General features: G+C 46.8%; 2 protein-coding genes and 1 long non-coding RNA gene across 5 annotated transcripts; 1 reads left to right on the top strand and 2 right to left on the bottom strand.

The window, feature by feature from the left end:
• Window positions 1–3,487: 3,487 nt before the first annotated feature.
• LOC106859077 (alpha-galactosidase MYORG-like) lies at window positions 3,488–5,898 on the bottom strand. Its single transcript, XM_014886091.2, has one exon. It carries the CDS (start codon window positions 5,763–5,765, stop codon window positions 3,669–3,671), a length of 2,097 nt encoding a protein of 698 aa, XP_014741577.2. The 5' UTR covers window positions 5,766–5,898; the 3' UTR covers window positions 3,488–3,668.
• Window positions 5,899–13,646: 7,748 nt separating this feature from the next.
• Window positions 13,647–26,853, top strand: LOC148219924 (uncharacterized). Of its 3 annotated transcripts, none has more exons than XM_088156319.1 (6): window positions 13,647–14,043; window positions 20,966–21,433; window positions 23,984–24,124; window positions 24,518–24,583; window positions 25,129–25,219; window positions 25,568–26,853. In XM_088156319.1, exons 1-6 carry the CDS (start codon window positions 13,989–13,991, stop codon window positions 25,773–25,775), a joined length of 1,029 nt encoding a protein of 342 aa, XP_088012445.1. In that variant the 5' UTR covers window positions 13,647–13,988; the 3' UTR covers window positions 25,776–26,853. The 3 variants fall into 3 exon arrangements, with proteins under 3 accessions (XP_088012445.1, XP_088012444.1, XP_088012446.1); XM_088156318.1 differs by having other exon boundaries at window positions 13,678–14,043; window positions 20,897–21,433; XM_088156320.1 differs by having other exon boundaries at window positions 13,679–14,043; window positions 20,969–21,433.
• Window positions 14,256–24,049, bottom strand: LOC148219925 (uncharacterized). The gene is made up of 3 exons (XR_015799404.1): window positions 23,857–24,049; window positions 22,660–22,693; window positions 14,256–15,818 (listed from the first exon to the last, which is right to left on the bottom strand). It is a non-coding gene; the product is annotated as an uncharacterized LOC148219925 (long non-coding RNA).
• Window positions 26,854–27,292: the final 439 nt, after the last annotated feature.

A 27,292-nucleotide genomic window follows, 5' to 3' on the forward strand; every position in this document is an offset into this window, starting at 1 on the left:
TTCACTTCCGCATTTGCAGTGGTGGCAGAAAATCCCACTGGGTTGAGGATTGTCCTCCCTTAGGTCCTGACAGCAGAGACCAGCTGTGCCCTAGGGCTGGCCTGGAAAAGGCCATGTCCAGGTGAGCCCCAATGTTGTGTTAGCCCCCAGGGATGGGACCATACACATTTCTACGGTTGTGGCCCTGTTTCTACTGACATTCACCCCAAAAAAGGTTTATCAACACTGAGTCTGGGGATTTGCTCTCAGAGGACACACACTTCAAGACTGATTGTAGGGGATGAGCAAGAGGAGCCTGTTCTCAGCTTCCCTTGGGCTCTCCAGAAGGTCCTCCTGACTGTCCCCACTGTCCCCATGGTTCCCCTTTTCTGGCACTGACAGCAAGGACATGGATGGAATGGATGTTTGTCATTATGGGAGGGCCAGGAATGGAGCATGTGAGACTCATTTAGGAGCCTGCTTTGCCCCACATCACCCCCTTTGCCCCAAATAATATTTTTCCTTCCTTTTCCATTATTACCACACAAACCATAGCTGTCTTATGCCATTGGACATCACTAGCAGTGGCCAACCCATACAGCATGGCGTGAGGGTTAAGAGAGACTTCATTTCACTCCTTTTGCAATAAAAAACATTTTCCCAGTGCTTTTCCTTTGCTTTCTTCTTTGGATGTGAGTGCCATCCATACACTTGGCTGATGATCACGTGGGGGATGAAGTTGGTGCTGCTGAAGACCTGTGGGCAGGTTGGCAGCTTAGAGCACTCACAAACTTGCAGGAGATCCTCAGTGACATAGAGGTCCTCCTAGGAATCAGTGCTTTGGGTTTGAGTTTGGTTTACATCCTCCCAAAACCTGGTGCATTGTGGAGAGAGTGTGTCTGAGGTTCACCATGGATATGGGGACAGCTCCTTGCTGGGTCTCAGCTACACGGCTTGGAAACATATGCTTGAAAACATATCCACAGCTGTGCATTGCACATGGAGGAGTGTTAGTGGCAAAATCCGAACCCCAGAGGAGCTACAGCAGAAGCCCAATTGGTTGCAAACTGGATTTCAAGGAAGTGCGTATGGGTGACAGCAGAGCAGTGGCTGCTGGCCCAGGAGACCTGAGCTGTGAATGTGTTCTCACCTGCCTGAAATCACAGCTCTGATTAAAAGTAAGAAAAAAGCCAACAGGCAGGCAGAGCCCAAGGCTGGGGGTGACTGTGGTGAAAGGACAAGCTGACAGCAGCAGAGTTCCTTTGGGCACATGGCCAGGCTGGTAGACTCAGGAAAAATACAACCTTCTCAATCTGGGCGGGAGCTGCCAGCCTGCAGATCCCTTGTGCCAGGAGAGCCATAAAGATGGTTTGTGCTGACACAAAATCCCAGAGGCCAAGTAGAGAAAAACAGATTTTTATTTGTTTGAGTTTTTTATTTTCCCTGTAGGGCTGGGTGTTTTTTAGCTCAGCAGTCATCAAAGAAAGCAGTAAACTCCCCCTTCTGAAAAACAAGCAGCTGTGGTAAGCCAGGTTCTGGAGGAGAGCCTCACATCACCAGCACCTCCAGCAAAGAGCTTGTGCACAAGCACTGGGAGTGTAAAAAATCAACCAGGACTAAAGCTTAGCAAGTCAAACAATGTCCATTCAACAGCACACAGCCCGGTGTGGCAGGAGGGTGTGGAGAGGTGGCTGTGGTGTCACCTGCTCATAGGATGCCTCCAGCACCTGTCCCCTGTAGCTTCCTGTGGCTCAGCTGGGCAGCAGGGAAATGCACTGAGGGACAGATTGGAAAGGGATAGGGGAGACATTTTTGCAGCCATGGGACCAGGCATCCCATGTCATCCCTGGGGTTTGCAGGAACTCTCTGTGTTGCCTGTTTTTTCCCCCATCAGCCTGTGGTGCAGGTGGGTGGCAGAAGTGTGTGTGCATGCAGAGCACATGGATCACAGGGACAGAGGTACTGTATGAGGGTGATGGAGTCTGGCTCTCTCTTTCTCAGCACTGTGGGCACGAGCTTTGCAGAAAACTTTTTTTTTTAGTGCAGCAACCACAGCCAGAGAAATTTTGCTGGGCCGCCCTGGGACCCTCTGGTTCCCCCAAGACAGATGTGGGGGACTGTTTGGGGCTTCAAAGCAGCAACTGTAGAAACATTTTCTCAGCTTTGGGGTAGATGCCTTGTTGGAAACTACTATCCTGGCATGAGAGAAAGCCCATGGTAAGGATTCAGTGTTATCCTGTTAACCCTGAGCACAACTGCCAGACTGAACATTGCTTTCCCTTTCACATCCCTGGATTGAGTCTGGTTTGCCCTCTCCACTGCCATACTAGAAATAGCATTACTGTGATTCCAGCTTTCAGGGGCATCTAAAAGATGTTCTGGCTCATCCCATTTGGCACTGCTGTGTGTCCATGCAGGACACCAAACAAGCTGGGCACCAAACAAGCTCTCGACCAAGTACAATGTTCCCTGGAGCCATTTTGTTTATTTTTTGTATGGCACAGCCCTGGGGCAAACCCCTAAAAAATGGAGCTTTCTTTTGCCCTGGGGCCACACACAGCTTTACTTCCCTGGTTCCCACTGGAAGTGTGCTGGAGCCATCAAAGTGATCTGTCTCTCACTTTGGGAAGGCGCACTGCAGCCCAGAAATCTCTGGCCTCTCTTAAACTGCTCAGTCATGTCAACCTAACATTTCCTTTTGCTTAAAAACAGCAGGGAACATTGGACCAAGAGTGGAGAGTGTTTCACAGCGAGCCCTCAGGAGCTGCTGAGACACCTTCATTCTGGAGAGATCACCTCTATGGGCAGAAGGATACAGAAGGATCCACCTGTCATGAACAGGGATCTCTATTAGCACAGGATGGGAAAACATTCTCAGTGGGGAAATTGAGGCAGCCAGCTACTCAGGCTGGTTTGTTAATTGTCTGAACTCTCTGAGGAGGCCATGCTCTCTCCTGACATACTGCACCCTTTGTCCTAAACAGGATCCTAAAACACATGGATCCTGTTAAGTATAAACCTCTGCATGACTTGGTACTAGAATTTAATCTTGACTGGCATGAGATATCATCACATTTTACAGACTTACCTGAATGCATACCATGGTTCTCAGTATAAAAGGGGGAAAACAGCTGCCACAGCACTAGCAAGTGCTGTAGCTTTCTTGCTGCTCAGATAGCTCAGGCCATGGGAAATGCAAACTCCTAACTCCTGCATCAGCTCCCATCTGATATGCAGGCTGCAACTTCGGTGCCATCCTCTTCAGTATAACCACAGTCTGCTTTTTGTAAAAAAATAAAAAAGATACTTTCCTGCAGCTGCCTCCTTCACTAAGCACATGAAATTTTCAATGTCCCAAGGGATCATCTGTGAAACTGGGTAACAAAGGAGACCATGTAATTGCCTTTAGACAAAAGAACCGTGCATGGCATCTTCTTGGTGGGAAAAGATTATGAGCAGAGACATTGTTTCTGCACATTACACTTGACGCAATGCAGTAACAAAGACACCCATCCAATACATTTTAATAAGTTGTTGTAGAACACTTGCCACACAGAACAAAGGTCTCAGTGTCACCTTCAAATTTCGTTCTGAAATATTGCTACATTAAAAAGTATTAAGATTCTCTGGTCATTAAAGCCATTGGTAAACTAATCACTGAGTCCATTGCACAGATGAAGAGGATCCTGTTAGGAAACCCAGAGGAAATAGGCAACTTCATCCAGGTCAACGGGATAGTCGGTGAGCAGCACTGGGGTCTTCTCAAACAGCTCCCCCTTGTAGCTGCGCCACTTGCCCGCTGGCAGGTAGACATCCCGCTCCTGCTTGCCCATCTCCAGCACGGGAGCCACCATGAGGGTGTCCCCAATGAGGAACTGGGAGTCGATCCGGTGAGTGGCCTCGTCGCGGGGCGAGATCCACCAGATGGGACGGATGATGGGGTCGCCGGTGTCGGTGACCTCCCCGGCCAGCTCCAGCAGCAGCGGGGCCACCAGCGACTCATGGAGCTCCATGAACTTCTGTGCAATCTCCACCACCTCCTTGTCATAGAGCCAGGGTGGGATGGAGAACTGCATGGAGGGCATGAAGGCCGACAGCTCCAGCCAGCGCACGTACAGCTCCCGGTCAGGGATCTCCACCGCTCCCTCTGTCTTGTTTGGGAGGAAGTTTCCTCCAATCATATCTGGCAGTACAAATGGGTACCCCAGCATGCTGATGGTGAGAACAGTGGGGATGAGTGACTTGAGACCGAGCTCGTAGCCCCAGACAGAGTCACGGTCAATGATGCGGAAGAAGCAGGAGATGTTCTGTGACTGGTAGCCCACGCGCACCTCGGCCAGCTCGTAGAAGGGGATGGCCATCTCCGTGTAGCGCCGGGACCAGATGCTGGGGTCTGACAGTGGGCAGAAGGTGCTGAACTGCTTGGGCAGGTAGCTGGTCTCACCCGCATCAAACTTGAAGGATGAGATGCCGTACTTGTGCTGGAGCTGGCGCAGGTGGCTCTGGAACCAGTCGCGGGCTGCTGGGTTGGTGAAGTCCAGGATGGCCCCGATGCCGTTCCACCACTCCACCATGGCTGGCAGCCTCCCTGATGGCTCCTTGATGAACAGCTCACGCTTGATTCCCTCTTCATAACTGGGAGAATCTATGTGTATAAAAGGATGAATCCACAGAGTGACCTTAAATCCATCCTCCCTCAGCTTTGCAAACATTTCTGTTACATTGGGGAACTTGACAGGGTCAAAGTCCAAGTCCCCATAGGCTTGGGTGTACATGTCATCAATCTCAATGTGGCTGCAGTTAAAATGGTATTTCTTAATGTCTCTTGCAAAATTCAGAACTTTATCCTGATTTATATCTTTTTTGTAGAGGGCCCACGTGGACCATATGGGGTATCTGAAGGCATTCTCAGCAGGGATCTTGGAGGGCTTGTTGAAGTACCTGCGCACCATGTACTTGTGGATGGAGGTGACATCAGAGCCCACGCAGACGCGGTAGCTGAGCTCAGGGAAGGGCTGCTGGCCCGGGGGTGGCTTGTAGGGTGAGTCCTTGTAGCGGGCCTGGAAGAAGAGGGTGCGCTCAGTGGCGTTGAAGCCCAGGTGGAAAGGCACGGAGTCGTTGATCTTGATGGCCGCCGCCTTGGAGGAGAGCCAGTAGCGCTCGAGGATGCCGCCAAAGCTGTCACGGAAGGAGTAGACGTCGCTGGTCACGTAGGGCACGGGCTCCTGGTAGCCGGCCAGGCGGATGGGCCAGTGCTGCGTGCTCATCTCTGAGCCCCCGTACCAGTGGGCGTCCTCCCAGAACATGGTGTGCTCCACGGCCGGGCCGGCCTCCAGCTCCTCCCAGCGCACGCGGTAGCACATCACCGTGTCCTTGGGCTTCACCGTCTGGATGAAGAAGTTGAGCGGCCCCCGGCTGGAGCGCGAGCAGCTCAGGATCTCGCCCTCCTTGGAGCACGACTCCAGGTCCAGGCTGCCCGAGCGGAAGGCCAGCCTGAACACCACCTCCCCGTGCTGGTTGCGGATGACGAAGCCGTCCGCCCGCAGGTCCATCAGCTCCGTCTTGAGCCGCTCCGCCTTCCTCAGGGACACCGTGTAGTAGCACCAGGCCACCACTGCAGCAATGAACAGGATGAGGCCCAGCAAGATGGCGCCCAGCATGGGCCTCAGCTCCTTGGAGGGCTTCTGCTTCACTGGTGTGACATCTTCAGTCAAGTTCCTTTCTTTGGCATCCCCCTTTGGAAAGTTTCCATGTTTCCCGGAGCGGTGGGTTATCTGAGTATCCATTATTCCTTTGCAGCCTCAGTACCTGGTTAGCAACTGTGCTGCTGAATTTGTTTACTCCAGCTGGTGAAGAGAAAATCCAAGATGCTTTGTGAAGCTATTCACAATGTCCTTTCCAAAGCTTGGCTGCTCACACCTGTAATGGTTTTTCATAAAACCGAGTGTTATAAACACCAAAAAAAACCCAATTAAGTCTTGCTGAGAGCCGCAGATACTCTGCTCTGTTTGCAGCCCACTTGCTCTGGCTCTGTCCCTGCCCTCTGGCTCTGGCTCACTTTGCTCTGCAGTGGCAGCCTGTTCACTGGCAGCTATGTTGAGCTTTTTTGGAGCATGTCTGTGCCAGGATTCCTATGACCCTCTCTTGGCTGCAGCCTTGCTCTGTCCCACAGAGCAAGGATGAAGGGATGAAAGTTAGACTCGAGCCTGGAAGAGAATGGGGCCAGGGGAAGGGGCTGGTTCCTGAGCATACAAGCTGGACATCAGAGGCTGATCTCTGTTTACATTAATTATGAGCCCTGCTGGATTTTCTCTCCTGCCCACAACCTATCTGCATCAAACACAGGCAGAGAAGTCTGCACTGGAGTCTCCAGTTTCCTCCTGCTGTTCCCGACCACAGCCCTAGAGATGCAGCTAGAAAAAGATGTTTTATCTCCTTGCACTTTGCTCCTTCCCTGAACTGGAGGGGGAGGGGGGTGTGTAGGAATGTTTTTCTCTTTCTCTTCAACTGCCTGTCCTGTTACCTATTCCAAAACCATCACCCCAGGAAAGTCCCTCTGGCCCTTGTAGGGAAAAAAGGTAATCTTCCACTACATCTCTGTCTCTGTTTTCTTATTGTCATTCAGTTCTCCTAATTTATTAAAACTCTGTAGCTCCTGGGCTTATGCCAGGCAAGATGTTATACAGCAGTGGGGCTTGAAGATGTTTTGGTACAGACTACGAGGATAGGTGTATTAAATTGAAGTTGTTGCAAGACCAGGACTACATCAAAGCATTGTTTTGCTGAGAAATGCACAGAAGGTGACATGTTCCAGCTGCATCAAGTATCACCAAGCCAGCTAATGCAGCTTGAGCAGCTAATGCAGCTGAGCATCTACTGCCAACAAAAACACAGTCAGGAGAAACTGAGGGTGGTGGCTCAAGGCAACGCATTCTGTGCAACCAGACTTATGGCTCCCCTGGCACTTTCCTGGGGTCTGTGTGATCCGACAGAATGAAAACTTGCAGGAGCAGCCCTGTATGGAGAGGGGGAAAAGGAGCCAGCTTGCTCATCTGAGCTATGCCCAGCAATAAATGGCTGGGTGTATTTACCCATGTCACCATGACATCGGTATCCAAATATACAGAGATGACAGGTCACCCAGGCAGCCATTAAAAATGCCAGAGGTCACCACATTTTGGATCATTCACAGCAGATCCCAAACCACCCAAATTAACTGCCTGGTTAGTTTTGAAGTGCATTCTTAGGATGAGCAAGACTTAGGTGGGAAAAGGAGCTGGAGTGGTGAAAAGTGTTCTCAGGCAAGCCCTGGCTGGGGGAGGAGGGTAAGAAAAGGAAGGTTATTGCTGCCCCAAAGAGATGGTGATCCAGGACATGGGTGGTTTAGGGGAGCAGGTTGGATTACACGTGCTCAGGGCACTCTGCCAGCCCCAAAGTGCTCAGACCTGGCAGCCTCCCAGTGCTGCCTGACTCCTGACACGGCTTTACAGCTCCAGCCCCCGTGGTTTCCAGTGAAACCTTCGTGTTTTTACAAAACAACATTTTCACTTTGATGGTGTTATTATGTGCTGGATCAGTCCTCAATTGCTGACTTTGGAGCGTTCTTCTTCTTCTTCTTCTTCTTCTTCTTCTTCTTCTTCTTCTTCTTCTTCTTCCTTCCTTCCTTCCTTCCTTCCTTCCTCCCTTCACCCTCCCAGCCAGCCTGGAGGCAGGACTCTCCTTTAAGACAAGTTGCACCATTTTCCAGGGTGAAAAAATAATGAATTGAAAGAGAGGGTTTTCTTCTTTCTTTTTTCTTCTTTCTTTTTTTTCTTTTTCTTTTTCTTTTTCTTTTTCTTTTTCTTTTTCTTTTTCTTTTTCTTTTTCTTTTTCTTTTTCTTTTTTCTTCTTTTTCTTTTTTCTTCTTTCTTTTTTCTTCTTCCTTTTTTCTTTTCTTTTTTCTTCTTTCTTTTTTCCTTTTTCCTTTTTCTTTTTTCTTTCTCCTTTTTCTTTTTTTTTAATATTAAGCAATACATTAAAATCCCCCAAACACATGGACATCATGACTCAAAAATCTGTCCAAGAATAAAGGATGTGAGGGAAGTTTCCAAGCTTTCTATGCAGTGATTTCACTCCCAGAGAGTTGCTTTAAATTCCTTGATTTCCCCAGGAACAGAAGATCGGGGGCAGAAAAATCATATACAAGCAAGCCAGAACTCCTGAGCCAAGCTGTCCCGTCTCCAGGGTCTTTTGGGTTTTCCTCACTCCTATGATGTCGTGAGATGTTATGTTGATACCCCAGCCCTGCCCCTCACAGGGAAGAAGTGAGATATGAGTGGTCAGTGGGGAAAGCAGACAGTGGCACTTCTGGAGGCAGCAGAGGATGAAATTTGGATTCCTAGCATAGATTCCACCAGGGTAGAAGAGTTTCTGAAGCTGCACTCCCATCCTTTAATGTCTCCAGAAAGCATTAAATATCTGCTGGCCTAGCTGGCAGCCTGAGTAATGCCCAGGGGTGATGAGAAGGACTTTTGCTGAGGGCTGCACAGAGGTGACCCAGAGCCCAGATCCAGCCCTATCCTTGCTCCATCCGTGGGGTTAGGGCATCACAGAGACCCTTAACTGTGAATATTTAACTGGTCCTTCCAAAGCCTCTCTGCTCTGGAGAGTGCTTTATTAGCCCACCAAGAGTACATGTGGTCCCAAACCAGGGTGGTCTGAATTCTCCCACAGTGCCCTGGAAGCCAGATGTCCCAAGGCTACCAGCACTGTTGTGTTATATTTGGGCTGCTTTATCAGGTGCTAATCAAGTATGGATCTGGGCCAAGTTTTTGTCCCCCAGGCTGAAAGAAGCCAGGTTTGATTCCTCACCCCAAGAATCTTAGCAGCGCTTAGCATGCACAGATTAAACATTGACACGTCCAGCACTGTGATAAGCAGAAAACGAGACAGGACTTTAGACCCTCTTACAGCTAAACAGGAGCTTCAAGGGTTTCAACTGACAAAACCCGTATCAGCCAGCTTGAAGGGCAGCTACACACCTAAACCCCTTAGTGCACTTACCCTCAGAGTCTCCTTCCCCCAGACTAAATTTATCCCCAGAACCTCCCCCAGTCTCTTGGCACCTGTGTCACAAGTTTGTCAGCCCTCCATTCAGGTTCCAGAGATGTGATTCCTGAATCCTCCAATTTTCAGCATTCTAAGACTCTGAGGCTGCTCAGAGAAGACTCTGAGTCAACTCTGACTCAGTGCTAATAGCACCAAGGTCATGGTTTTGATCCCTGTATGGGCCATTCACTTAAGAGCTGGCCTAAAGGATGATCCCTGTGGTTCCCCTCCAACTCAGAATATTCCATGATTCTGCATATGTTTACCTTCCCGGCAGTTCAGGGAGACCATCACTCTTTAGAACCCATCAGGAAACAATTCCTCCTTTAAACAGAAGGACAGTTTTCTATATTGAAGTTCCTTTTACAGGTTATCAAACACTTAGTCAATATCAGGTGCTTTTAGGGAGAATATACAACATGTCCTAGCAGAAAGAGCCATAGATAGCTAAACATAATAAGCCATAAATAAACTACTGCCCTGTCAAATGCTGCAAGAACTGATTAATCATTTACCAAGCCCTTTTAGACTGTTTAAAATGGACCTTTTTAGCAGAAAAGTCATGCGAAGTAGAAAGCAGTTCCCATTAGCTCTCATTTCCTGCAGCAGCTTGACAAATATGGGTGGTGTATGGGGGATTTATTACCACAAGGGACCCGGGGGAGGTTTGCTCACCATTTTTTCCGTGCATATAGATGATGTGAGGAAAGAGGTAACTGCTGCCTCTGCAGATGAGGCGGGAGAGCCAAGGTTATCGCATGAGCTGCCACAGATTAGCTACAAGCCAAACAAGGCTTAACACAAGGTGGAAGTGGCTGGGGGGTGGCTGCAGAAGGTGAAGTGACATTGCTCTGCAGTCCATGTGGTGCAGGTAAGGGTGACAACATCTCTGCCTGCAGCACACAGCACTTACAGGACACCTGGAGCAGTGTGAGGAGCTGAAGAGAAAGGACACAGTCAGAGTCTGTCCCTCAGAGCAGTGCAGGATCCTGCTCCACCTGTAAATACAGGAATTTGTGTCCTGAAGCAAGGAGGATACCAGCCCTAATACTGAGTGCACCCCTCACCCCAGGTCTGGGCTTTTAGAAATTTGTGATAGTTCCAGTGGGAGATGGGGATGACTGGCCTCACTGCTTCAACCCTTGGCCCATGGGGATCTCATCCAGCTCCTTGGGCTGAGGCAGCAGTTTGGTTCCTATTAACCCCATGCCAGCCAGAGTTGGACCAGCTGGGAGGCCTATGGCTGTATCCTGCACAGGGAGAGACCTTCACCAGCTCACACCACAGACAACTCTGAGCAGGCTGATTTCTGGAAACCATCCTGGTTTGGGGGGCTCAGCCGTGCTCTCCATGGCTCCTGATGCCTGGAGGGTTTTTAGCACACCTCAGCGTGAAGGTGGCTGCACAGACTGTTGGTTTCTGCCTGTACAGAGTGCTGCTGCAAACCTGATTACCCTGTGCAAGTCTGACAGTGTCATAAGCCCCCAGGAGCCTTGCAAATCCAGCTCAGGTCTAGAGCAGGAATATTACCTGAGGTTTTTCCTATTCCAGAGGATTCCAGTCCCTCAATTAAAAAAAAAATAGAAAAAAAAAAGAGTTTACTGCACAGGTCTTTCATTCCTAATTGCTATAGAAGCAGGAACAGGAAGATCCACTCCTGTCCTCTTGGTCAAAAGAACTCCTCCTCCAAAGCCAGCCAGAAAAAAGCCTTGCAAAATCAACTTTTTTTCCCTGTTTCAGAGCTCTCTCTGACTCCTCAAGATGTGTACAGTGTCCATGCACTGCTCCAAGCTGCCAGTAGTGGCCACATCATCCCACTGCAATCTGGGAGCCGCTCTGCCCATATCCTTGGGAAGGAGCTCCATCTGCCGAGCCAGTGGCCCAGGCTGACACCCAGGGACCATTGCCAGACTTGTCCCAGGGCTGTGTGGTGACTGCTCATCAGGCCAGTTCTGGGTAGCACCAAGCTCATCAGACCCTATTTACCAGGATCAGTGCCTGTGAGGAGCTGCAGGAGGGTTTTCAGGTACCTTTCCCTCAAACAAACCAAATAAGGAGGGACGAGCAAAGCACAGATGAAGGGAGAAAAGGTCCTTGTGTGCTACAGCTCCAGTCATGTGAGCAGTCTGGGAGACTGTGGAAATACATGAAAATGGAGGGGAAAAAAGGTGCTATCATCTCAGTCTGCTTTGAACGGAGTCAGCAGGCTGAGCTCTTGCCAGTGAAGGAACAAGGCAGGAAGTCACCTGGGTCTCAGCTGGGCTTTCTCCCTCCTAGACCCAGGCTCAGCTGGCTGCTCCTCTCGGAGACGAAGCCTCTGGGAGCTGCCTGCAATAGCACAGAAATGAAAAGGCTCAATTCCTGAAGACTTTTCTTGAAGGGGAACTGCTCTTGCTTGCTATTTTCTTGTGACCATGAGTGAGAGACCCAGCATGAGGTTAGGAGCCGGTGGGTCCTTGAGGGATGCTTCAGGCTCTGCATGGGTTAAGCCAACTGCCTGCCAGGGTGAAGGGTCCTGGACAAGGCATCTCATGTCTGCACCTGTGGGACTTCTTGTGGCATTTATTCACCCACAATGGGAGATGAGGCTCTCAGACAGGCTGAGAGCATCTGCTCTGGGCTCACCACGGTCTCAGTCTGCATGCTCACGGGTTTGCAAGGACTCATCTAAACCCAGCCATCTCTGGAGCTGTTGCTTTATCCCAGACCAGCTCCACTTCCCAGCCATGGGAGCATTTTGGCATGTAAAGATTTCTTTTTCCTTCTGCAGCCCTTCTTGGAGATACAGGATCTTCACTGTAGTTGTTTTCCTAAACATCTGATGCCATTTGATCTCTGTGATCAAAGGTTCCAATGCAGAGAAAACCTGCCAAAGGCCAGAGCTGAAAAGAAAGCCAGTGAGCATTTCCACCTTTCCCAAAGGATGTTACCTTTGGAGAGAGGAGGATTTCACCTCTAAAATACTGAACAAATTCCCCAGAACCCCAGTCCTCCTCACTCTGCAGACACAGTGTGAATTTTGCCATTTCTTTTCTGGGATAACACTAAGGATAGAGGTGAGATTTTAAGCCTCTTCCTATGTCTCCAGTGTCACAAAGCACCATGCTGGCTACGAGGCTAGGGTGGAACTGTAACAGATGGCTGTCCTGTCCCTAAGCATCCCACAGGCTTAGGGCTGCTGAAATATCTGTCTCTACTTGCTCTCCCAGCTGTTCTGTGCTGGAAAGCAGTGCCTGTCCCACACCAGACGGAGCTGCAGCTGGTGTGTGGTGAGTGACCTCTGTGTGTGAAGGTGTAATGTCCAGCACCACACCACAATCGGGAGATGAAATTTCACTTTGTCATTACTTCACTCTGATTAAATTCACCATGAGCTGCAACATGATGAGAAAAAGCAATGCACCCATGAAACTGATGATGAAGACAAGAACAAGCCTGCTCCAGGGGACTTGGGCTGGCAAGGACTAATTGATGTGGAAATTACGTGACTGAGAGTCAGTAATTATAGGACTGTCCTGCTCCATGTGAGAGAGGCCACAGCTGGAAAATAGCTTGCTCTCTCCTAGGGACGTCCCAGGAAAAGCTGTGAAAACAATTTGAAGAAAGCCGCCCTGTGCATGAGGCTACGCCATTCCCTAAGAAAGCCAATGTAATGGGGAAGAATGGGCTCTAAGGCTACAGAGCAATTTTATATGCAAGCACTTTATTGCACATACAAGAAATAAAGCCAAAGTGATGTCCTGAAACCCTAAAAATCTCAGTGGCTAATGTTCAACTGATTCGTTTTCGCAAAGAGGGAGCTGCACCATTGTGAGGCCCTGACTTGAGACCATGCCCTTGCATGAATACCAGTACTGCATTGTTTTTATTTGACAGCTTGGCCACTAAAGGAAGCAACTCCCAACCCTCCAGCTGACTCCTGGTCTCATGGGCAGAGCTGGGAGAGGTGACATTGGTGCCATTCAGGACTGGACGCCAAAAGTGAAAGTGAAGCCACAATTTTTAAAGTGTTTTTGTGCAAAAGGCCAAGTGGTTTATTAAAGTGAGAATGTCCTCAGCAAGCATATGAGACATACAAGAGCTGAGAGGATGTGGCTGAATGGGAACATCTTGCTAGCAAAAGTGTAACTCTCGTTTGCCCTTCCGCTGTTTGCCTATCGGCTTTTGCTGCTTTTCCTTCAGGAGGGATGTGAGGTTTCCTCCCTGTGCAGAAACAAAGTGATGCATGAAAAGCCAATTCAACCTGAGCAACCCTCAGGATGATCATCAGGACAAACCACAGCAGGGAGCCTGCTCCCCCATCCAGGAGCTCAACTCCCACTTCCATCACTCTCCGGCTCTAGGACAACCACAGCTGTTTTGTGGGGTTTTATCTCTGTCATGAGCTATGACGCTGCCTAAAATCCTCTTGGCGGGAATAATTTTCTCAAAAGAAAAAACGACCCCGTGACAGCATGGCCAAGTGCAGGGTTTCAGCAGACACATCCCACGCCCCTCCGAGCACTCCTGCTGAACTTTGCTTTTTCTTGCCAGGCCAGCCCTGCATCCCCCTCCACTCCCAGCCCTGGCAAAGGCAGCTGGCCAGCCTGCTTAGCATGCGTCTGTCACTGCTGGGAGCAATCACTGCTGCTAAGGAGCCGAGCCCGGCGGCCGCGAGCATCTCAGTCCAGCGTCCCCCCCATCCTGGCTCGTCATATGATTTCTCCTAAGGGACAACTGCTGAGCGGGACTGTGTCTCCAAACTGATCCTTTGCTGATAAGCCAGCTGCCAAGCCTCCACTGCTGAGACAAAAGAGTTTTTCTCTTCCCAGCAGGGCTTTTCTGCTGTGAATGACAGAGAAAGGGGTAAAAGTGAGCTGCCTGGCACTCCTTGTGGTCAAGAGGCTTTGGGGGTTCCTTCTCCCCCACTGTGCTGGCAGATCATGGAGCTTTTCAGGCTGAGCCTGGGCTGCATTTGCCTCCTTCCTTGGCTTGAGGGTAAGTTTCTCCTCCTTTGGGATATCTGTAAAGTGGGAAGAGAAATGCCTCCTGGGTTTTAACCTGCTTTCCTGCTGAAGTGTTGCTTGGGCTGCAAAGCTCAAGAACCCACCAGCCGTAAAATAAGTGCCGGCAGGCACATTTCAGGGTAGCATTTAAAATGGGATTAAACACAGGGGTACAGAAGAGTGAGGGACAGGCTGGCAAGGTGCTGGGATGGTTGGGCCACGGACACCGTGGCATCATGCCAGAGAGTTTTATAAAGTGCTTTTAAGCTCCTAAGAGTAGTGGATTAATAAACCTGCCCAGGGAGGGAGGCAGGAACTAAGTGACCTCCTAAGCACTGATGTTCCTCCCGAACCCAGCTGCTCCTTCCCAGCAGAAGTGAGTGAGCTCAGAGCAGCCTAGCAGCATGAGAGAAAGTAGTGGGAAGTGCAGAAGTATTAGTCTTGCTCCTGTGGTGGTTGGCTGGGACTGGGATATGATGGGAAGGTACAGAGTCGGCACTGCTCACCTCCATGGAGCAATCTCGGTAGCGGCTCATGTTGATATTCAGCTGCTTTCTGAGCTTGCTCCAATCCTGTATCCTGCCCATGCACAGGAGTATTTTGAATCCAAGCAGCTCTGTTTTTTACATGCATGGATAGATGCAAAAAGCAGAAGTCCCTGCTGAGCATCATCCCAGAGATCCGGAGCAGTGCTACCCAGGAACAGTTTCCCAGGAGTGGTGCTACCCATGGTCTCACCAATCCCATCGTGGGCATCAGGAGGATTCTATTTTCTTTAAAAATGGGAAAAAGTCCCTGGGCTAATAAGCCTTTTTATTTTGCTGCTATGACTGAGATGTTAGGTTGAAAGCCATTCTTTGAAATAAATCCCTGAAGTTCTTCATGGCTCATTCAGTCCCTGAAGCTACAAGGAGAACAGTCCTGCAGTTTTATAGGTTACATGTTCAGAGCTGTTCAAAATCCCTCAACCAGAGGACTAAAACTATTTGGGCTGCCCAGCTGGGATGTTTATTCCTTAAGGACAAACCTCAGACTGGCACCTCTGACCAGCTACTTTCCATTCCTTGCTGCACAAGTGAGTGTTCCCCAGGATGCTTTGAGATGTTACCCCTCAATTTGCTCTGCAGCTGGGTAACAGGAGAGGTTTGTGCTCCTACAGGTTTGACTTCTGCTCCATCTACTGCTGTTTTCTGGACATTCAAAGTTGCCAATTAAAGTGAACTGAATCTCTCACTTTGTAAAGCCCTAGGCTGAGTGCATGTCCCTGTAGTGGTAAGAGGTGATGATGCACGCGTATCTTTTAAAAGTTAGAGGAGATTTGGTTTGGACCTGGAGATGACACCATGATTGCATGCAAAGAGAGCAGAACAGCCTTCAGGGTGTTGTGTTAGTAAAGTGGAGGATCACAGGGAATTTCTTTTCCTTTCTAGTGTAAAGCTTTTGGTGCAAACATGATCAGCCACTGCATTTCAGCAAGACCAGACAATAAAACCACCACTATTTTGCAGAAAGGGATGAATCTTCCCAATGCCTGGATATGCCCAAAGAAGCTCAAAGAACAGAGCAGAAACATGTTCATGCCTGGGGCTGATCTCCTCGTGCAGCAGCTTTTCCCCATCCCTTCCTGCCGGGGGCTGCTGAGTTTTAAGGCTGCTGGCAGGACAGGGATGCTTGCTGTCAACAGACCTCTGAGGTTTCCTGCTGAAAACTGGAAATCCTGGAATTTCCTGAGCAGATTCTGACTTCAGTTGTTTATTTGGAAAGTACCTGCAAGCAGAGAGGAGGCGAAAGTTAGACATTAGAAAAAATTTAGATGTCAGAAAAAATTCTTCACTGAAAGAGTGATTGGGCATTGGAATGGGCTGCCCAGGAGGGTGGTGGAGTCACCATTCATGAAGGTGTTTAAAAGAAGACTGGATGTGGCACTCAGTACCATGGTTTAGTTGATGAGGAGGCGTTAGTTTAGATCATGGGTTTTGATCTTGAAGGTCTTTTCCAACCTAGTTCATCTCCTGATTCTGTGAGAAGTTTTCTTAAAAATCCAAACCTAATTGTGACCCTGTGAGATGCAATGGGCAGTGGTAAGTCAGGCAGCAGCAGGATCTGTGCCTACATGCACAGAAAGAAAACTGCTGAAATAAAACTGCATTTAACACTGACTCTGGACCCCCATGCACTGGGTGTGAGGCTGTGCTTGGCATCTTGGCCTGATTCCATATCTTTGGACCTATTCTCCTCTCCCTCAAGCCCATGGTAGTGCCGGCTGCTCCCTGATTCCTGACACCCTGACTTCAAAAGTCAGCCCTGAGCATTTTGCACTGAAGAGGCAAAAAGGCCAAGCTTGTATGATAGTTCTACTCCCCCATTTACTTTTCAAGCCTCCAACTATTTTTCACCTGGGCGATTTCCTGGCTGTGGTGCATTTAATTCTTCAGTAGCTGCCAGACCTTCTCCCTTGGCTTGTGCAGGTTGTCCCTGGCAGCAACACACAATGCCTGGATGCAGAACCACCTCCTGCACCCTGCAAGCCTTCCCTTGGCACCCCTTGTCCCATCCAGCATCAGTCCTTGGCCAGTCCGCCCCTCTCCATCCTCTCCAGACCTTTCTGGATTTTGTAGATACCCGTCATATCCCCACCCCAGGGACCGGTTTTCCTCATCTGCATCAGCTTTGTGGTTATTTCACCAATATCCCCTGCTCTCTTGGAGGCCTTTGCTGAGCTACTTGGTCAAAAGTGAACCTTGCAGTAATGTGGAAAGATATGAAACCCCTGAAGTCCTGTTGGTCAACCAAAACCAAGATATTCTTAAGAAAGCAGCAGTGGTTGGGAAAAAATATGGGCCAAGCTACCCCAAACAATTTGCAAATGTCTTTGATCAAGACATCACAGGCAATGCTTAGAAACAGCAGAAACTTTCTCAGTCACACTGGGATTACTGGTAACCAAGGCTTTCATAGTGGCATTACCTTAATTAGGAACATTGCATGGATTTTGCCCCTAATCCTACATGGAACAGCATGTCCCAAGGGTGGCCATGCTGCAGAGAAGCAGGGGCCTATATTTGCTTGCTTTTCTCTCTTGTAACCAGACAGAGAGTCAGTATCATAGGGCAAATGAGCTGGCATCAAGAGCCTTGCTAGAAATTGTTTATTTTGTTCCTAAAAATACGAAGAGGCCAAAGTGTTCAAGTATGACCAAAGCAGGCATCTACTTGGGCTCTGTGGGTAAGGCTGGCATTTTCCAGAGACATTGAGTCCCATCCTCAGGGAGTACACTGGATGCTCTCTTTGCTCCAGGTTAACATTCTAGAAATGTTACTGCTCATGGCCTTATTTGTCGGACCACTAGGCAGCAGGACTTGGGATGTCATATTTTCTCCTGAATAAAGATTCTTGGTGCCTGACGTGTATCCCAAAGTAAACATCCTCCAGATTTAGTTGTGGGTCTACCTCCTATGACTGTGTGGGGCATGTGCAATGTTTGCTGCTACTGTGCAGGTAACAAGGTGGTTGTTTAGAGGGGAACATAAAACATCAGGGACTCTACAGAGAGCAAAACACATATCTCCTCCTGGGTCAAACAGCAGCATTCTTCAAAATGTAATGAAAATACCTAAAACTTTCAAATGCAGAGTCATTGCCAAGAAAGTAAAACACAGCAAAGATTGTGGCTTAATATATATATATATATGCTTAATAATATAACCTGTAATAAAATATGAGAAAAATACTTGAATGAGCAGCCTAGAGAGAATAAAAAAACTGCCAACAGAAATTTTCAAATATTATCTGAAGCAGGAACTTGGTGGGGAGCACAAATGCAAGAAGGGAAACCAAAAGTAGAGCAGTGTAGAAAGTCTGAATGGATTACTGGTTCTAGTGCTCACTTCAGACATGGTCAGGGAGGTCATGGCAGTCACTCTCAGTAGTTTGAAGAGTGCTATCAAACAGAATTGGCAGCAGGGGAAGTTTTAGGAGGAAAAAAAGGATAAATAATCTGTGGCAAAGGATCAGCCCAAATGTCTTTTGAGTTACAGGAGTTACAGGAAACCAAAGACAACATTTAAAAAATTTCTAAGGAGTGTATTAAATTCTTATTTAAAGCAACCTTGACACCAAAGGGCTGCATTAGAGCAGTAATGCCCCTCTTAAGAGGGATCCTTGCACAGTCTAGGGAGACACAGGTCCCTAGGCTCCATTTCAGCATCAGGCAAGTCAGTGGAAGCAAAGAACAGTATTTACAGAGAGAGAAACATGAGAAAAGTCAATGCAGCTTTTGTAATGGGAATGTCTGACATCCATGATGGTATCAGCAAGAACATAAATGTGCTGAGCTGACCAAGGTCTTGTGTTTGCAAAAAGTTTTTGATAAGAATCTTCCACCAAGGCCCTTAAGAAACTCCATTCTCTTGGAGTAGGAGAGAAACCTAGCTCACAGGCTGGAACAAAGAGGTGGAATAAACAGTGATTTTATCAGAAGGTGCTCAGAAAGATCAGAAGGGATGCATAATGAAGTAATTAAGCTTGCTGATACCACGAAATAATTAAGAATAATCAAAACTTACACTGACTGTGTGAAGCTGCAGAAGGAGCTCCTGATACTGATGGAGCAAAAATGATATTTTTCTTTGAACTTCCGAGTTGAAAAAAGTAACATAGTAGGCAAAACCATTTTACCCATAAATACCCAGCGATATTTTCTGAGTTATTTCATACAGACCACTGGAATGGCTGCCCAGAGAGGTGGTGGAATCTCCCTCTCTGGAGACATTAATATGGATGTGTTCCTGTGTCACCTGCTCCAAGTGAGCTGTGTTGGCTGAGGGACTGGACTGTATGATCTCCAGTGTCCCTTCCAACGTCAAAAATCTGTGATTCTCTGATTTTTGGAAGGAGGCACTGTCATCTTATTGTCTTCTTATTGTCTTGAGTGAGCTCTTTACTTGTCTGATTCTTACCCTCTTCCTCTATTTGCAAATGTTAATGCCCAGTGCTGCAGACAGGATCCTGGGCTCAGCAGATGTTTTATCTGATCAAGCACAGTCGTCATATTCCCCTGTTGCACTGCAATGCATGTCTCAAATTATTACTTTGGAAATGTGTTTCTCACAGATAAGCTGAAGCAAAGAAGTAAGAATCCTGAATTCCAGATCCTAGGGAAAAATGGCAAAGGTGGGGTGGGACTGAGGGATTTCAATTTTCTAAAGTTTATGGGAAATTATATATGAGACATTTCTCCTGCCTTTAGAGGCTGGCAGAAACTCAAGTCCAAAGTGCATTAAATATCTTACCTCCACCCAGCCCTCAGTAAGGGTTAAAGAGAACAAGACTCGTAAGTTGTCCACAGATAGCCCAGAAATTTAATTTTCATTTAGGCACATTGGCGCAGCAGGAATTGTCTGGATTGGTGGCTATCACAGGTCCATGCAAGCCAATATCCCAGTGCAGACACATTGACCAGACAATCTCAGAGCTGGTGGCAAAGTACTGTGGTTTCTGGCTCCTCTCCTCAGGCATTCAGGCTGAGCAGAAAGCCTTTAGCTGTTTCTTAAATCTTTCTGGGGATTTAACAGCCCCAAGGCATTATTAATCTAGCAGACCCCTAGAATTTCCTGAGAGAAAAACATGAGAGCTCCTTTAAGCTATTGTTTATACCGTTGTTATTGTGCATCAGCTTCTGTTTATACTGTCACTAATCTTTTCAGGTACTGAGCCAAATACTTACATTGGCTCAGTATTGTTTTGGGTTGTTTTATTATTATTATTATTATTATTCGGGAGGGGAAACTCTGCAGAAATAGTTTAGATAAAAATCAGTGTTCTTGCCTAACATCACTTTTCAGTGTTCTCTTACTCTTTATGCTCAGTACTATATGGGGCTTTTATAATTGTCTCCTGGGGAAAAGAGAGAAAAAACGTCACTGCAAAAGCTGGGAGTTGCCACGTGTTGTTATTAAAAGATTTCTCAGAATGTTCAGAAATTTGAAACTTCTATTTCTCTCTATCTTAGGCATTAAATACACAGCAGAAAGTACACCTGAAACAGCAATGGATGGTTTAGCACTTAACATTTTTCTCAGGATATTCACAGGCCACACCTGATGAGGTTATACTGAAAACAGTGGCAATCCTTCAGCTAATGTGATGATATCCATCCTGAATCATCTAAAATATTGGGACCTGTTGCTCTTAAAAGCAACGAGCAATTACAGAAATTGCTTCAAATTGTATATGTGTTGTGGGATAGCTGCAATATCTCCCTCTTACAAAAGGATTTTTTAAAGTGGTACCTTGTTCCTAAGGTGCACAGACCAATGTCAGGTGTGCTAAATCCAAGATAATTTCAATACTTACATGAGCTGCCTCAGCGAAGTACTTACACACTTCTGGTGGGATGTGGTTTTATCCCTGCACTGCTTTAGTATCTCCAGAAACCACATAATAGAAAGTTTAGCCCAAGGTGGCCTAGTTGGCCCCAGATGAACAGCACGAGGGGGATTTCAACTGCTCTTTTATAAGAAAGATTTGACCTGGATAGAAGCAAAAGATCCCCCAAATCATCTAATTACTTTGGAGGAAAGGAAGGATGGCTACCTAGTTAAAACAGTTGAAGTACTGAATTAAAAATATATAGGCAGATATTTGATATAATCATTCAAGTTGGAAGGATGTTTTTCCTCATTAGTTACATAACTGCTACTTTTCTCTAGCATTGCTCATGGCTATTTGCAAGTTCCTTTTTTTCAAATAAATGTCATTCCAGGAAATTAGGAGGCTGTGGGAACTGTTTATCCAGGCATGCCCATCCAGGAAAAGACTGGTGGGTTACACCTTGCTTCCCCCAGGGTGTTTACAAAGAGGAGTGTTTGCCTCAGACGTGCACAGTACTAAACCATGCTCTGATTGCACCGCAGTAGCAGCGGGACAAGGCTTCCTCATAAGGAACACCCGGCTGGAAAAGTGCATCCGTGCCTCCCACGAGACCAACAGCGTCAGCCTGGCCAGCTGCAAGGAGCACTCCCGGCAGCAGCAGTGGGGCTGGGACCCCGACACGGGCACCATCACCAGCCTGCACACGAGGCGGTGCCTGTCGGCACACAGGACGCGCCAGAACGCTCTGGTCAGGCTGGAGCCCTGTGGAGACTGGGAACGCCAGGCATGGTCCTGCAGCAAGAAGGGACACTTGACTCTGCAGAGCCTGGGCTTCCACCTTGGCACCGAGGAGGGAGGCCACAAGGTCTTTGTCTCGAGGGAGAAGGACAAGTTCAGCAGGTGGAAGACGCTGGCAGATGAAACCGTCTGTGCTGCTGCCCGGAAAGCAGCTCAGAGGCCCAGCAAGCCAGCTCAACAAGCTCTAGACACACGTGTGTGGATCTATGAAAGTAAGATGAGGTAGATTTAGCGTCTGATAACATCTAATTTTCATATCATCCAAGCCACCTAACACCAGGCTTGCACCTGTCATTCTAACTCATGTTCACTTCAGCCCCACCTGGAGAAACACCAAATGGCTCCAGCTCAGCCCCACTACCTGGTACCACTGGTTCAGTGTTTTCCACACCATGCAAAACCTTACATGATCAGGCTTCCAAAACCCAGCTGCATTTCTGAGGACAGGCAAATACTTTGGTGAAATATTTCTGTGCCTACAGCTAAGAATAGTGGAAATTGCCTGAGCCTCCCAAGCACAAAACACCCAAGGAAGTCTCACAAAATCAGGCACTTTAGACTTTGAGAGATCTTTTGGTACTTTGGGATATCTTTTTTGGTAAGACAACAACTGGAGGCAGCAGAAAACCTCTTTTAAACTTCTATGAATAATTGAGGAGCTGTATCAGAAATTATTGCTTCAGTTTCCGAAATGAAAGTTCTCTTCTGTGAGACCCCTTTCACTAATGGAACCTTTCAATGCACCTTTCACTAATGAAACCTAGTTCTAACCTTCATTCCATGTTATCATTATCCTCAGAAGTGAACCTTGCTCCTGGTGCCCAATGTAGCCATAAAGAGACTGGTGAACACAGCAAATAGTGGGAGGTAGCTTAAGTGTCACCCTCCCTTTGCATTAAGAAATCCCAGAAGATGACATAAAAAGGTATTAAAAATTGTGCTTATAATAACCGTTTAGAACCTTAGCCTTTGCTGAAGAGAATCCAAACTCTGCTTTCACAAGTGTTCACTAGCCTTCGTCTAGACTGGACACAGAAAGGGCAAAAACCCTGGTTTTGTCACAATTTTAGGAGTTTGACACAAGGCTACCAGACACCAGGCATGGTCATTTTACCAAGATGTGACTGTGAGCATTTGCCACATGCCCAGTGAAGCCCACTGCTGACCACTGATAATTCATGGTCCACTTTGTTTCTCGCTTTCATTTAAGTCCCTTCTGCAAATAAAGGTTGTTTTCGGTACTTCTCTTGCAAAGTTGTGTGCAGAACTGAGACCTGAAAATCACATTCTATCCCTCCCCTCCTCTCCTTTCTACCACTCCAGAGACCCAAAAAGAGATGGTGTTTGCAATGGCTTTTATGTTTGTCCACTCTGTAGTTGATGAAGTTCCCAACATTCCTCAGGGAAAATTATTTCCCGACAGGAGGCTATTCCTTACCTTAAGGATGATGGATCCAATGAGATTTTGAGCTCTGCAGAAATGAGTAAAGAGAAAATGTGATGTATCTGGTTGGCATAAGCAGATGGATTGTAAGTATAATCTTTTGGCACAGAGAAGCTGTATCTAATTTGAAATAGAAAGAGATACATCAGCTGCTTTGGCTGTCATGTGCAGAGAAGGTGGCCTTTTTCCCCTCGAGGTTTTTAATTAGCCAACTAGAAGGTCAACATGTAATTATCACAATAGTTACAAGTGTTAGTGTTTTAACATTACGTTAAATATGGACCATACAAATTAAATACCGTATTAGGGTAGTTAAATATAGGCTAGGAAATGCGTGCAACATTTAAGATATGGAAAAAAGGCATGTGAAAAGAGCGTTTTCATTCCCCAAGGCAGTGTTCCTGGCAGCCCAGGGCTGCCTTGGGGCCAGGATCCCCAAATAAGGCTGTGAGGGTAAACATAGAGCAGCTTTTGAATCAGGCTGAGGCACTCAGTGCATCTCATGCAAACTCATAATTTTCCTATCAATCCCATAGTTCAGTCTACTGGAGGGAACCTCTGACTATTCAGTAACAACATCAAAGTCCTTTATATTTGTTTAGGCATTGCTTATCTAACTTCTAGCTGATCATCAACAGACAACTTCTACTTTGGTAGGTTATCAGGTCAATAAATGACACCTGTGTAGCTATGGTGTGGGTGCTTGTGCCACAGAATGGGATGGGGTTTGGATAGGCAGCAGGGAGCCCTGAAGTCACAGTTTTCTTGGTCTTGGCATGTGCATCATTGAAGAAGAGGGGTGAATTGCTGGCACCAAACTTCCCACAACCTCCTCTCTAGCAGCAGCTGCTTCCCCACACACCCTACTCTGCAGTAGGACTGTAAGGCAAAGAAAGGTATTGAGCCTTCAGAGGTATGGACTACTTACCACCCTTTGGATCCCATTTTTATATCTGCAGTGTTGCTAATACCTGTGATTCTTCCACTTGCCTCTTCCTCACACATCATCCTTTAACAGCTGGTGTTGCACTCATACTTTTAAAACCAATGACCACATCTACCACCAGAAAACAAGCTCTGCTTTGGTTGTTGATTCCATCTTGAGAGGTTCATCTCACTTTTAAAATCTGTGACAGCTGAAAGCCCGTGATGCACAGAAGGAGATGATTGCTCCTGCACCATCCCACTCACCTTGCAGGGCAGAGAACCAAACCAGCAGGGCTGGGCTCCCTTTCCTTGCTCGGCAATGAACATATCCAGGTTCCTGTACAAAAAGTAAATGATAATCACACAGATCTTTGCTTTGTTTCCTTCCAAGCTAAAACCATTGATTCATCAAAGATTGATGCTGTGGACAGAGAGTCTTCTGTGAGCTTGACTGACTCCCCCCTGGCTAACAAGTTCAACAGCACAGTGTCTCCGCTAAAGACCAAACAGGCACAGCTCCCAGCAAATGAGGGTGAGCACTTTTCTGAATGCATAAATAAGAACAGCAGGAAGGAAAATGTGGACAGCATTTCGAAGTTACTCAGCTATTTTCAGTAGTGGAAAAGTACCTGAGGATTTCTGAAGAACTTCCATGTGTATCACTGAGTCCTTTCACCCAAAATACTGAGGAGTTTCCCTTGGCAAGCAGTTCAGTGATACAGGCTTAACCTGGAAGCATAGCCACCAGCTGTTTTAGGAGCAAAACTAAGCTGTGGCTGGGAAACACCAAGAGACATAAAGTTTCCTTTTCCTTTCTGGGTCTCATACAAAAGGGATTTCTGGTTATAGTGAAGCCTCATGAGGAATCTGGGCCACTGGTCCAACTGAAAGCTGCTAATTGGAGTTTTTCTGCTTCTTCCACTAGATCTATCCCACAACCACTCCAAGAAGCATGGAAATCGGGGGAAAAGTAGTGGGGCCAGGCTTGCAGGTAGGTCTGGGGATCAGCCAGAGGAGGAAGGGACCAGGTAGATAAAAGTTCATCGGCCCCCCTGTCCTTCCCACTGTGATAGAGATACATTTCCCTGGAGTACCATTGAGGATGCTCAATAGGGAATGAGGGCAAAAAATTACCTGTCAGAAAGACTCTTCTTAAAGATTAAACAAATCTTCACAGGCCTGTGATAAAAATTTAGTAAAAACATGAAAGTGCTTTGTCCCAGCTCCCCAGGAGAATCAGACAGCTGCTAGCACTACTGCTTTTCCCCAGCCCTTCTTATTTTGTATCAGAAAGACGCAGAGTGGAGAAGAGTCTTTGTAGCAAGAAAGAAAAGCTTTTGTGGCCACTTTCAATAGAAGGATGCTGTGCACTGTAAAAGCAGCTGTAAGATGTTGATCTTGTAGACAAAGCACTTTTCCTGTTATCTGGCATTTTTCAGGGACATTACAGGTGATTTTTTGTGGCAATTGTGGCTATTGTATAAGAACAGGGATATGTACAGCAAACATGTGATGCTTTCTCTCATACCCTTTCAGGTACAAACTGGAAGACAGCCATGCTGGTTCTCAGCCCCTTGGCATTCATACTAGGATTAATAATACTGACACTCAATGTTCACTACAACAAGTAAGTGAGATTCAGGTTCATTGCCATGAACAGCATTTTAAAGAAAAACTCCAACATCTCAAAACAAAAGTCTTGGTATTGGCAACCTTCCCCATTCCACACCTGATGTTGCTGGGTCTCAGTAGATGAGTCTGGCTACCAGTGTGTCACCCTTGGTGATTTCTCCTCCCTGCCACCCTGTTTATCCATCCCACTCTCTGACCCACCCAAATGCAGCCACTAATGTTGGCTCCTCCTCTCCTACACATCTTGAGCCATCACTGAAGGAGCGGCATTACAGTTGCTGATGCGGAGAAGCAGCCAAGTGACAGACAGGTGCAGTTACTCTCTTCTTCTCTCTTCTTGTAGGAAGAAGAAAATCCTCTCTGCTCTGAAGAGCTCTCCAGCCAACAGCAGCAGAGTTGATTTACGGGAGCCAGCCCCCTTACGAAGAGGCCCCCAGCCGTATCTCCCGCCATCCCGCTCCCCTTCCCTGAGGCGTGGAGAGATCCTCATCGAGTGGAAAGACGGGACTGTCACTCCTCTTTTTGACAACATCAATTACCAAGTGGACTAGCTCCAAAATGACAGAGCTTTTGTTCCATCCCGTGTCACTGCTCCCACCAGGAAGAGTGCCACCACAGCTGATCTCCTCCCTGCCCTTGCTGTTTTGACAGGATGCACTGTTTGGGTTTTTTTTCCAAAACACTTGAGTACAATCTCCTTGCACAGCACAAGGTTGAAGCAAGCAGAGTAGATTGTTTGGTTTGTATAGGCACATGCTGCTTAGCAATTCCCGAGCTGCTTTAACCCTTAACAAACCCCAGGTTTCCCTAAATGAAGCTGGAACTTTTGCCGGCTGCAGCTGCCCATTAAACCAAAATTAAAGTCACTGAGCATATGAAAAAGCAAGTCTTTGAAGACAAGGTGAAAGGTGAAAAACAGAAATCCTGATGATCCTTAAATTCTTTTTAAGATAAAACTAGCTGCCAATAGACACAGAAGGCCATCAATTATATTGTCAGTGTGAGAATAATTAATAAGCACCACCTTCTATAAAATCTCTTCCAGGTATCTGCCAAAATATTCATCCCCACTAAGTTGTCAATCAAGTAGCAGCAAGCCATTTTCCTAACTTAAAAGGTAGCACTCCACTGTCCTCTCTGCATCACTGCAAAAGCCCTGCTGAGAGAGCATGTGTCTCTCAAAAGGTTTCCCTATTTAGGATGTACTAAACCTTATTATAACACACATCCTCTTTTATTATATAGACTGGCAAGTAATGTCAGTCATGCTTGTTGGGGATATTGCATATAGAGCCACTTTATACCAGCTTCAGTCTCTGATTTTCTATAATCATATGGAATAGTCATGAATAGATACATTGCTCCACCAGAGCAGTAATACAGTTATTTTTCTTTTAGATAGCAGCAAGACATTGTTTTCAGCCTTTACACTTCTTGTTTCAGCATAATTAACCGTGACTGTCACACTCAGTCCTAAGCTTTTCTCAGTGAAATTTGCAATGTCTTAGCGCTTTACTAATATTCATGAATGTATGCTTTCTTTCTCTCTGACTTTGAGATGATGTAATCATGGCTATAAGTCAAGAATTATGTGGAGAAAGAAACAATAACACCAGGAAATTACAAGTATGAGCTGTGTCAGTGTATTTGTTCAGTAGAGGAAGGGAAACCATATCCTCACGTCTCTTACTAGAGCAACGCCTTTCACTTAACATAAATTAAGCTGTTCTGCTATTTCAGTGTAGCTTGGACTTCTCTTGAGTTTGGTTTTATTTAACTCACAGTAGAAGTAAGGTCTCTCCAGGGAATTTAAAATCTCTGGGTTTTGTTTGTTTGTTTTGGTTTTTTTTCAATTTTCTTTTTTAATGGTAAGAAAGTTTACTGTCATAAGGTATTATTATAACCAAAAACTTAACTAGTCTAAAAAAAATAAAAACACCAATCCTATTGGTTCAGGGCATAAATATCATAGAGGTTGGAAATAAATATCTTTGCCAGGAAGATTATTCCAAAATTATTTGCTGGAGGGTTTCCCAGATGCTCCTTGGGAAAATATTTTACTCTTAGA

This window comes from Sturnus vulgaris, chromosome Z (assembly GCF_052056855.1).
Source record: "Sturnus vulgaris isolate bStuVul1 chromosome Z, bStuVul1.hap1, whole genome shotgun sequence".
In the NCBI taxonomy this organism is placed as follows: domain Eukaryota; kingdom Metazoa; phylum Chordata; class Aves; order Passeriformes; family Sturnidae; genus Sturnus; species Sturnus vulgaris.